Genomic DNA, 12,190 nt, shown 5'->3' with positions numbered 1-12,190 from the left:
AAGGTGTGCCTCAAGGCTCCATCTTAGGCCCTATTTTGTTCTCCATTTATATTAACGATGTAGCCAAAGCTGCTGGAAATTCCAGGATTCATCTGTATGCTGATGACACCATCATATATTCAGCTGGTCCCTCACTCCACTCTGCTGTGTCCACTCTTCAACAAAGCCTCACCTCCATCCAACAGTCTTTCCACAACCTCCACCTGCTCCTCAACGCCAAAAAGACCAAATGTATGCTGTTTGACCGGAAAAACCTCATCATCCCCAGCCCTCCCAAGATCTACAGTGCTGATGGCTCGGAGCTGGAGTTTGTCAGCTCCTACAAATACCTTGGCTTCTGGTTGGACTCATCTCTCTCATTTAACACACACATCAATAACCTTCTGGCTAAAGTCAAAGCTAGACTGGGTTTCCTGTATCGAAACAAGGCCTCCTTCACACACTCTGCCAAATTCACCCTTGTGAAAATGACCATCCTTCCTCTATTTGACTACGGCGATATAATTTATAAAATGGCATCAAAGACCACCCTCAGAAAACTGGACACACTCCACCACTCAGCAATCCGTTTTGCCACATGTGCACCCTTCACCACCCACCACTGTGAACTTTACAGATTGGTGGATTGGCCCTCCCTTCACACCAGGCGGCTACAACACTGGCTGCTCTTGGTCTACAAATCCATTTTGGGAATGACCCCTTGCTACCTCTCCAATCTTCTGCACATTTCCGACAGCAATCGCCGTTTAAGATCCAGTGATTTCATAAGGCTCATCATTCCAAAAGTCCGTACTGTGTTTGGTCATAACTCCTTTCATTTTGCCGCTGCAAATGACTGGAACTCACTACAGAACACGCTCAAACTAACAGCTCTCACCTCTCTCAACATGTTCAAACAAAAGCTGCAACAAGTCATAGTTGACTGCTGTACTTGCTGACCAGCCCTCACTTCTCTCTCTCTCTTCCATTTTTACAAAGTACATCCAGTAATCCGCCTTTTTTTGTACATAGTGTTTGTTAATTTACCTATGCTGTTTTTAGCCATTTTCTCATGTGTTTGTCATACTGTATTGTATCTGTGCTGTCTGTGTCACTTGTGTGGACTGTGCTACTGCCTCTTGGCCAGGTCATCATTGTAAATGAGAATTGGTTCTCAATTGATTTTACCTGGTTAAATAAAGGTCAAATAAAATAAAAAATAAAAAACCTGGACCAGGTGTATGAGGCTGGATATCCAGACTGTACCGTTCTCTGCTCGTCTTCACATTTTCTTATTTCTCTAAACTTCAGTAAACAGAGCTGCTGCCTTCCTTTCATATCACTGCAGCAGATTATTACACAGGCTGTCTGGTATGTTTGTCGTCCTATCAGTGAATCAACAGTAAAGAATACTGCCGGCTACAGTGAGATAAGAACACAGATACAGGCCTGACTCATACAAGCCGGGGCAGGTCAGAGACTACAATGGAATGATGCAATAAAACAACACAAACCTGATTAACACCTGGAATACTTCAACTAATCCTTTAGTGACTTGAATAAACATGCTGGCTACAATGGCCCATCACACACACACACACACACACTCGTAAACTCGTTTCCATCTTGAGTGGGGACCAACTTTTTGATCATCACTTGTGGGGACCACCCTCACACACACACACACACACGCGCACACACACAGTTGTGGTACCTGTTGCGGTGCGGCAGAGTCACTGTGTAGAGCTGTTCAGTAGGTAGGAGGTTTCCACACCGCAGACTGGACGGCAGCAGTACAGAAGTAATACTAACTATGGCCTCCCAGTCCTCTGTGGACTACACACACACACACACAAAACACACACACACGGAACAAGCTTAAAGACCTTCATTAATTAGGACAAAGAGCTTCACATCAGTCTTGTAGGTGCTGGTCCACACACTGACACACCTCAGGTTCGTAGCGGATCATGATGTCGTACTCCATGGCGTAGGGGATGTTGTCGACGGTGAACACCAGGCCGGCGCCGTCTTTGACGCGGGCGAAGCCGGGTCCGGTCCACGTCACCATGTGGCTGGGAGTGTGCTCTCTATGAACGCTCCTCACGTCCGGCTGAGACAGACAGAAACACACACACACACATTACCAGAGAACCACCTCTACTTTATATACTATACTATGTATACTGTGTCCCCTGACTGACCTGACCCTCTACCGTCTTCAGGAGGACAGCTGTGTGATCTGAATTATAAGCTTGCGGAAAGTCTAATAAAGCAGCTTTTATGAAGACTAGAGCTGCTCAATGGATCATTTAGATCAGCTATTCTCAACCACTGGGCCGCGGCCCACTGGAGGGCCTCAGAGCACCACCTAGTGGTACTGATAAATGGTTAGATTAACCTCTTCAAAATCCAACTATATTGTTTTCAGAGGTTGTAGCGGGCGGGGTTTAAACGCTAGAGGAAGGATACTGGAATGATATGAAACTAAAAATCCTAACGAATCCCTCGGTCCCAACCATGCCATGCTAGCTTTTCGGGAAGGAGGCTAAATAACACTTCAAAGTTACGCTAAATTTTGGCGAGGAAAAACTGGCATAGTCATTTTCAAAGGGGTCCCTTGACCTCTGACCTCAAAATATGTGAATGAAAATGGGTTCTATGGGTACCCACGAGTCTCCCCTTTACAGACATATATGTCTTGGATACGGTAACACAAAATGGAGCATTTTTTTAAACGAGAAGTGATGTTGGAGACAACCCTGCACCAGTAAAAGCTCCAAAGCGTGTGGTGAGGAAATATGACCCGGAATACTTTGGATTCATATTGGATGGCAGTGATGGGTGAGGGTAAGCTGAATATTACATTACACCTGACAGTGGACACATATTTATAGCCCAGTTTGTTATTTATTTGGGAAGGTGGTCCTTGGAATTACTTTAACAATCAGACGTGAGCTTCAAGTTACAAAAGGTTGAGAAGCCCTCATTTAGTTCACCAATCAGAGTCAGAGAGACCGTCTCTAGTTCAGTTTCTATTTTAGTTTAAAAACTTAGAATAGGAAGATGAATCCATACTGTGAAATTATTTGGTCCGGTGTGGAAATCAAGGCACGTTTTCTGTTAACTGAACCACAGGTTTCTTTTGTTAAAAGCAATGAATGATTATTGGTGATATATAACAGGATCTCTGTCCTTCTCTGTGTACATTTGGTGCTCTTGACAACTTCTCACTGTTCCAACACAGACATAACGCACATACAGCTGCAGCAGCTACACTATCACTTCATGTTCACAAGCTGCTAACTAGAGAAATGGAGCGATGATGAATCATTGCTTCTGATCTGCTCTTTGTCTGACTTGCTGTATCTTGCATCCAGCCGTGGAAAGTAACTACAGTAAGTACATCAACTCAAGTATTGTACCTACTGTACCTACAGTTTAGATGTTCTTCAGATTACACTGAACTCTACACTCCTACATACACATTCACCTCGCTGTTTCAGCTTGACTAGTTTGAAATGACGTAATTAACTTGACAGCCAAGCATTTAATTAGGCCAAGTGGTGCACATAGCACATGACCACAAACCTTTAGAAATGTGAGCTTTAGAAATGTTGTACAGTACGTGTAAATACAGAGGCTATTAATGTATTATTAAATTAAAAACTGCTGCTAGCTGACAGATTCAGTTCACTTTAACATTAACATTTCTGGACACTCCATTCAGCTTAAACTGCTCAGATAGACCCAGTTCATCTACATTAGTGGCTCCCCAAGATAAATCTGAGCGGTCAGATGATTAAAGCCATAAAGAAAATAACTTCCTAATTACTTATATTTTCTTCTTTTGCTTTTTCCTTGTTAGTACTTTCTCATGAGGTTATATTGTACAGTTTGCAAGCATAGATTTATTTTATGTATGTCTTCCCTCAATAGAGGCTATAGAAAATGTATATCAATTATGTGTTATTGATGAGTGTGTCACCATTCTATTGTTATGGAGTGGCTTTTGCCATGTGGGCTTTCAAGATATATATATATATATTTTTCTTTCATTGTATTGCTGGTTGTTTCTGACTGTTTTGGCCACGCCTCTGTTGTTGTGAGAGGATATGTCCTGGCGGTGTACCCACACATGATTTCTGTTATGTAATCATATAGTCTCTTTTCTGATTGGTGTCTGTGTCTCACCTGAAATATTTAAAACTTGCATCACGTCTTGAGTGATCACGCTGATGACGGCTTATCGCTGAAACGCGTTCGTTTGGTTGCCCAAAATAAACTAAAAAAAGACTCTTTATCTTTGAGTGCCGGTGATTTGTTTCTTCTGTTCTTGCCACTACCTGGCACCCGATACTGTTCAAGATTTGGAGATGTGCTCGCTGCTATTTGCTATTCTGCTCTCAAAAAACACCCACAGGACAAGAATTCAGCCTGTTCTGAACAGGCATGTTCAACGACCACTGCACTAGTTTACAAAAACATGGACCTGTTTTAAGTGCTCTCACTTTAACATGCTAACAACCCTTTGCTTCTTCTGTATCTTAAAATCAGTGAGTCGTGTCCTACTGTCTGTTGAAGCTGGCGGATACGTCTCAGCGCCGCCCGATGCTGCTGCGAGTTGGTGATGCGACGGTGACGACGGTGCCTCCTCAGCTGGTTGCTGAGGTGCTGAACACAGTCGGTCTCTGCCTGAGGACGAACTTTGCCCTGAGAGGAGAGGAGGAGAGGAGGAGAGGAGAGGAGAGGAGGAGAGAGGAGAGGAGGAGGGAGGAGGGAGGAGAGGATGAGAGGAGGAGAGGAGGAGAGGATGAGAGGAGGTGAGGAGAGGAGAGAACTTTTTACAGCATACAGGAGCACACAGAGCCGAGCTGTGCTGAAATTATCGGAGCATGACATCGTATTACAATGATTAGTTATGACAGGTTGGTATCTGTGCCACTGTCTGGTGATTTTATGGGTCACTTCAGCTGTGGAGTTCTGTACAGAGATGCACGGTTGCATTCGAATAGTCCTTTTTGCTTAGGAAGGTTCCTAACGGAGTGAAATGACCCTCTCAGTACCTCAGTAGCAGCCATGATAAGAGCTGTTCGAATCCTCCGAATGCTGAGGAAAGAAGCCTCAATGCTTCCTTCCTTATCTCCTTTAGCAGAGGATGCACTGGACCATCCTTTAACAAAGTAAAGGAGAGAATAACATCCCACAATTCCTTGCGACCGCAGCATTTAAAGCGACGCACCATTCGGCCGTTCATAATAACAAACAATATGCTTATCTTGCATATTATTTTCATACGCTCATACACTAATTGGGATTCATATTTAATATGAGAGGGCAGTGACAACCATTTCGTTTCACTTTATTTTTAATTAATTATTTATTTGGAACATGCTACAAATACCTCAGTAAAAAACAAAACAAGAATAACTAATAAAATGAACAGTAAACAATCAATTAACAAATAATCAACATAAATAAATATTACATGTCCCAAAAGAAGTATATGGTCCTACAGCTTCTCCATAACTCCAACAATTAATTCAATATTTATCATATATTCCTTTGTTTATTTCAGTTCCAACCTTGGTAATGAAGTGATATTTTTCACCGGTTGTCCATGTTAGGTCAGATGATCCTTTATTATATGTTGATAGAGTGTCCCAGCAGCAGGAGGACTTGTGGTATCTGTGTTTAACATACCGCGGGTGAAGCAGCCTGTCATTGAAAGACCTATTTAACAACACACGGGTGAAGCAGCGCCTTCTGTAGTCCATCTTCAGAACATTGTAGTTTCACCACGGCAGACCTGCGTCACTAACATCCACCACCGTCGCATCATAATGACTGAGTCTAGTGGAAGTTTTCTCTGAAAACCGCGGTTGTCTTTTCCTAAGTCCTTCTGAATTCTCCTTCTCATCTTTCCTTGACCTCATGACATTTTCATCGAGGTCAAGGAGAAGTGATTAGGAAAAGACGTTAGGACGTAATTTTTTGACTTTTCGAACGCAACCCAGGACTGTATCTTGATTACTCTGAACCTCTTTTTTGTCCTTTAGCATGTTCACTCAATTTTCCATCCAGTGTCACTTCAACCAGCCACGATCACCTCCTGAAGACAACAGCCTCATATGTCAAAGACACATCTCCTCCCGTTCGGTGTCTCTCACTGTTGCCTTTTCCCCCCCACATTCCTGTAGCCGTGATGTTGTCAGTGTGTAAGTGGACTGTCTGAGCTTGCCTGAAAGGCTAAATGGGGAAGTGGATCGGTCGGGGGGGTGGGTGTCCTCAGAGTGGAGAGGACGGATGTGGATGGAGGGCGGTGAAAGAGACAGACAGAGACAGTAAAGAATGTGAGAAAGTGGGTGGACAGAGATGAGATGAGTGATGGCCTGTCACCGTCTCTGGTTGGATGGGGGGGAGCTTAACGAGAATATTAATAGAGATCAGAGTGGTGTTTTAAAGGTTCTCTATACGACATTCAGGGCATTAATATATCATCAACTATTGTCTATGTAAAGATAAAGAGGAGTAATGTCTACCTGAGTCTATGATATCAGCATTAATATACCATCAACAACTATTGTCTATATAAAGATTTAGAGGAGTAATGTCTACCTGAGTCTATGATATCAGCATTAATATATCATCTAACACTCATATGATTTTGTCGACTAATCGATTAGTTGATTTAATCAACAGATCTGTAAGACTGAGTTCCTCTATCAAGAAAAGCACCACTTTAAATCTGGTGTTTACCAGAGATGCGCTCATATGTTTCTTGGAAATGAGTCATTCAGCACAAAAAAAGCATAAAAAACAACTAATAGACTACAGAGATCTCGGTTGACAACGACCAAAAACCACCAATTAGTTGACGAAGAGGGGGCAGCCCTAGTTGTCATGGAAATGTAGCAGCCACCCTCGTAGCAGCCAGCCGTGTGGAGGCAACAGATGTGCTCTGAATTTCAAGTTTTGCTACTTTAAGTAATGGTTAATATTGAAGAGGGACTTGGAGGAGGACGTAGATAAAGAAACATGAGCTCATATTACCTCTAAGAGTGTTAAAGTGTGTTTCATCACCAACGCAGTGATACATCTCCTCTCGTCAAAAGCTACATTTAGTAGCTGCAGCTGTTATTTCATGTGTGTCAGATACATATTTAATCAACATAAAGGGTAAATATAAGCAGTATTGAATCAGGTTAGACATGACAGTGGAATTAATCTTCTCATCTCACTATTCCTTTATATATTTCTGGATGTCTTTGCATCTGATTGTAATAAACCTTTAAACTAAAGTGTGTGCCGCGTGGGAGCGACACCACACCAGAAGTCTGTTATGAGTCTGAATCACAGTAGCATGCTCACCGGCAGTGCAGAGTCACCCGGGGAGTGTCCAGTGGCGTCTTCGGCCTCGTATTTGTAGAAGTCCAGCGGAGCACAGAAATACCCAGGCTTCACCTCTGAACACTGTCGACCAATCAGATGCCTCCTGCAGTCACACTGGCCGTTCTCCATCATGCACCTGAAGTGACAGACACGGAGGCCAACTTTAAAAGCTTCTCTTCGTCTCTTTCTCAAAAGCATATAGTCGTATAACATGTTGAAAATCTACACCTGTTGTTGAACGCTCCACCGAAGTCACAGTCACATGGTCTGCAGCCGGCCAGGTCGTTACTGAGCCCCCAGTATTCAGGCTGCGGGGACGGGAATACATCTCAACACCAGTGACATGTTTTACACGCTGTCCTTGTACGCAATCGGTACTATGTAATGTGCTCCTTTATCAATGCTACCAACACATTTATTAGCTATCAAAATCAATCAGTTGTCAGGTAATACAACTGCTTTACTGCTTTCAACAGACTTTATAAGAGCCGTTGTTACTGACCAGACACTGGTCGCAGTAGCGACCGGTGACGTATCTTTTGCAGGAGCAGTCACCACTGATCTGGTCACACGGAGCGCCCATCATGATGATGCCACGAGGGTCACAGCTGCAAGCTGATGGAGACACACACACACACACACACACACACAGAATAAAGATGGCGGTTGATGTCTATTTACAGATCTTACATACAGATGAAGTGGTTTTATGTGAATCCATCTTCATCCCTGTTCAAACACACACAGGTACGTACGCTGACAGCCCAGCGGGTCGTTCTGGCTCAGTCCGTAATAACCTTCCTTGCAGTCGTCGCAGCGCGTGCCTTTGACGTTGGCTTTGCAGCGACACTGTCCTGTGATCATCCCCATGTCCAGGTCGGTGTGACTGTCACACACTCCTCCTTCCAATGATCCGACTGGGTCACAGTCACAGGCTAGAGGTCAGAGGTCAGAGAGAGAGTGTAAGTGAAGGGAGAAGAGAAGGAGAGGCATCCATATAAATGGGAAGAAGTGAGAAGGTTTTAGTTTTGTGACGCACGTCTGCAAACTGACACTTAGATGGTCGTCATACAACCCTTGAATTATATAATGTTAATCATACTGATGCATAATATGCCTATGAGACACACACACAGTGTGTATGCAAATGTTGCTTTATTCTTCGCTCCGGTAGAATTCCTGATCTATTTTTACATCAACGCTGATGCATATGATGGTGGCTCAATGGGGCTTTGCTTAGTGTGTTTGCGCAGCACGAGTGTGTGTGTGTGTGTGTGTGTGTGTGTAGCAAAGAGAGAGAGTGACGGTGGGGCAGACAGCTGTTGGTGATTGGAGTCTGATTCTGTGGGATTATGAATCTGTTTCAGAGAGTCAGAGAGCAGCAGTCTCTGCTCCACCGAGGCTGCAAAATGTAAAGAAATATATTTATTCAGTGCCTTTTTATTGGGCATCAACCTCGCATTTACACGCGTATTCTTAGTCGAAAAAAAAGACGAAGTGTAAAATGCTTCAGGTCATTTCCAACCTTGAAACGAGGTTAAGGCTGATCTGCGTGTTCAGTCAATGACACAAAAAGAGTGAGCTTGTACAGGAAACAAATGAAATTAAAGCTGCAAGCAGCGTTGAATGGGCCCTCGCCCCTTTGCACATGTCGGGGTACCCACTGCCGTGCATTTCTATGAAAGTCAGACACTGCACGCAACAGTTTGAGGGTATTTTCTGCGTGGACCACGTGGAGCTGCAAATGACCTGTTGAGAACCTGTGAGGCATCCTTAAAAAGCACTTCTATGAGGGTGGGTGACAGTATACAACCATTTCCTGTTGCCAGTAGGTGGCGTTATCACCATAACTCAATAATGGCACGTATATGTCTTCAGGCCAAGACTCTTATAAAACAAGTCAAGTTTGGGGCAGACTGGACAATGTATAGTCAATTTACAACAACTTCCTGTTTCCTATAGGTGGCGCTATGACTATCACTCATAATTGCACGTATATGTCTTCAGGCCTGGACTCTTATCCAGCTCGTGAAGTTTGGGGCAGATCGGACTATGTAAAGTCAAGTTACAACAGGCCTCCTGTGTCATGTCGGAACATCGAAATTTGCCGCGCCGTCACAACAACGCCGTTTCGCGAAAACACAAAAGCTTCGCAATTTAGCATCGTGAAGGTGTTGAGATTCTGCTGCCCGACTTTGAGTTGGATTTCTAGAATCCTCTAGGAGGAGTATTGTGAAGTTCCATACCTGTAAAGTGATAAAATGGCATCTTCTCACACATGACCTATGACTTGGCTGTTAGATATTTTCCAAATGATTCGGGTAAAATAAGATTATTTTTCTACTCAACACTGGACTGGAGGTTAGTCGCCATTTATTGCCGTTCTACAGTGAACATTTACACTTGGTGGCTGGAAGCAGACCAAAAAAAGACTCACCGACACAGACCTGTGGGTCCCTGACGTCCCTAACGGGGTCTTGGTAGTAGAAAGGTTGGCACATCTCACAGTTGCGTCCCATGGTGTTGTGCAGACAGTCGTCACACACTCCTCCGCTGACGTTGCCCGTGGCCAAATACACTGCCATGTCAAAGTGACACTGGTTGGAGTGGCCGTTACAGGTGCACTCTAAAGATATGAGCAAAGAAATAAAGATGTGACCTTGACTATAAGAGGAAACCAGCGTTTCCTCACTAGCAGTTGATTCCCATCACATCAGCTCGGCTCGGCCTCCTGAATACGTTAAAAGTAGCAGTGAGTTTAATGGATCTGCAGGTGTTCTCACCTCTGCAGGTGTGTGGGTTCTCTGCCTCCGCTGGTCTCCACGGCAGGTCGTGGTTGAAATGTTGGCAGCGCTCACAGTTCAGGCCCTCTGTGTTATGTTTGCATACACAGCGACCGTGGATCTGGCCAATCACAATGCAGCAAAATGATAAAAACACAAAGGTGAATGAAGGCATTGTCAATAATAACAGCACGGTGATTATTACTGAACAAATTAGACCAGCTGAAGTTTCTGTTATCTTCTTACAGATCCTGCTGTTTTTGTCTTTAATGCAACATGTTTCTGATGACACTAGCTCACCATGCCGTTCTCCCGGGCGTCCACCCCCGGCACCGGGGCGCACTCTGAGGCGTGTCCGTAACAGAAGCAGCTCCCTCTGACCACCAGCTCATAGATGGCGTAGTAATATTTCTGCAGGACGTCGAAGCGTCGGTCCAGCAGGTCGTCTCCCAGAGTGTTCAGCTTGGTGAAGTTGATACGCAGGTTGGTGATACGCAGAAGTTCTGTAAAAAAAACCCCCACATTTATTAGGTTGGATTTGTCAAGTTAACCCATTTCATGACAAACCTGACAGCTCATCAGTGTGCAAACATGTTCTGAATGACTGGTGTTAAAAGTGTTTATTAGCCTCATTACTCTTTAAAAGCAGTATTACTGTCAGAAAACACGGTGCTGTGCTGCTAATAACAGTGTTAGTGCTCCATAGTCTCCTCTGACCTTGAATGTCCAAGCTGTAGGGGTCCTTCACATGAATGGCGGGATCCAAAACCTTATAAATGACCTGGAAGACAGAAGAGAATTGTCCCTTTAGATTCTGGGATGGATAACCAAGAACACATTTACAAAGGTAAAGCAGCTCTGAGCTGGAAATAAATGACTTATTAAAGCTTCAGTTAAAACATTGATGTTATTATGAGCACATCAGAGTCAAAGGGCACTTTGCTTTATGAAAAACACTTATTTTAGATACGTATGTAGATATGTATTTACACTTCTGTTTGCTTTTGAAGACACTTATCTTCCTACAGTTTATTCTTTAAAGTATTAATCATAATATTAAACACCTGTACACAGACCTGGACCTCCGTCCTCCAGGAGATTTAGCCTCTCTAACAACTTACTTCAGTCCAAGGGGGCTTATTGGCATGGGTAACATACATTTACATTACTGAACAACTGTGAATTAAAAACTAAAATATGGTCCTTTCTCAAGGTTCCATGGTGGAGAGGAGGTCGTGTTGCTCTGGCTCTATCTATCTGGCGTGGAGAGGACGTCGTGTTGCTCTGGCTCTATCCATCTGGTGTGGAGAGGACGTCGTGTTGCTCTGGCTCTATCTATCTGGTGTGGAGAGGAGGTCGTGTTGCTCGGGCTCTATCTATCTGGCGTGGAGAGGAGGCCGTGTTGCTCGGGCTCTATCTATCTGGCGTGGAGAGGAGGTTGTGTGGCTCAGTTTCTTGACGTTCTCTCGGTCCACACTAATTGTACTACGTTGCTACACGGCTTCTTTAATTCCATCTGTTGACTCTTGACTCCCTCCTTGAGCCAGTTTTGTGACAGGCAACCAACCAATGAGCTTGTGAGCCACAGACAGGCTAGAGAAAGCTTTAGAGACGGACTAATGCATTATTGGTTTTGGTCTTTTTTATGGGATTTGTTTGTTAACAAGAGTTTTGAAAATTACCAACCTTGTGTTTTGACTCTGTCCTCCCTGTCCAACATGTCTCTACTATCACTGCTACAAGCCCTGCTCTACTTCTTACCTCTCCCTTAGTTGAGGGTTCGATGTCGGAGTAGCGCTCCTCACAGATGATGTCGTTGATGTGGTGCAGGCCGTTGGCGGAGACGCCAGGGAAGGTCTTGGTACAGTTTGAGGCAAAGTAGCGGTAGGGGTGCCACGTGCGTCCGAAATCAGCCGAACGCTCGATGATCATGGCTGCAGGTCGGAAAGTCTGAGGAGCAGAAGAGAGGAATCCAGGAGCTTCATCTGCACAGGCTCCTAGTAATCTGGTGATTTGTCTTTATGAAACAGCACACA

The 12,190-nt window shown here is 44.2% G+C and overlaps 1 protein-coding gene across 2 annotated transcripts in view; it reads right to left on the bottom strand.

Annotated features, from left to right (window-relative positions):
- The window catches only part of lamb2l (laminin, beta 2-like), a 78,140-nt gene that overhangs the window by 16,380 nt on the left and 49,570 nt on the right, over nucleotides 1-12,190 (bottom strand). For both annotated transcript variants that reach the window (XM_037773154.1, XM_037773153.1), the window contains exons 6-17: nucleotides 11,916-12,104; nucleotides 10,872-10,935; nucleotides 10,455-10,657; nucleotides 10,155-10,275; nucleotides 9,809-9,997; nucleotides 8,127-8,306; nucleotides 7,874-7,986; nucleotides 7,600-7,679; nucleotides 7,351-7,507; nucleotides 4,552-4,692; nucleotides 1,931-2,092; nucleotides 1,694-1,815 (exon numbers count right to left, since the gene is read on the bottom strand). In XM_037773154.1, coding sequence (XP_037629082.1) covers nucleotides 1,694-1,815; nucleotides 1,931-2,092; nucleotides 4,552-4,692; nucleotides 7,351-7,507; nucleotides 7,600-7,679; nucleotides 7,874-7,986; nucleotides 8,127-8,306; nucleotides 9,809-9,997; nucleotides 10,155-10,275; nucleotides 10,455-10,657; nucleotides 10,872-10,935; nucleotides 11,916-12,104 — 1,721 coding nt within the window. The remainder of the gene's footprint in view (nucleotides 1-1,693; nucleotides 1,816-1,930; nucleotides 2,093-4,551; nucleotides 4,693-7,350; nucleotides 7,508-7,599; nucleotides 7,680-7,873; nucleotides 7,987-8,126; nucleotides 8,307-9,808; nucleotides 9,998-10,154; nucleotides 10,276-10,454; nucleotides 10,658-10,871; nucleotides 10,936-11,915; nucleotides 12,105-12,190) is intronic.

This window comes from Sebastes umbrosus, chromosome 6 (assembly GCF_015220745.1).
Source record: "Sebastes umbrosus isolate fSebUmb1 chromosome 6, fSebUmb1.pri, whole genome shotgun sequence".
NCBI classification, from domain to species: domain Eukaryota; kingdom Metazoa; phylum Chordata; class Actinopteri; order Perciformes; family Sebastidae; genus Sebastes; species Sebastes umbrosus.
Note: the sequence above shows the minus strand (reverse complement) of the source record. Positions and strands in the feature narration are given on the sequence as shown.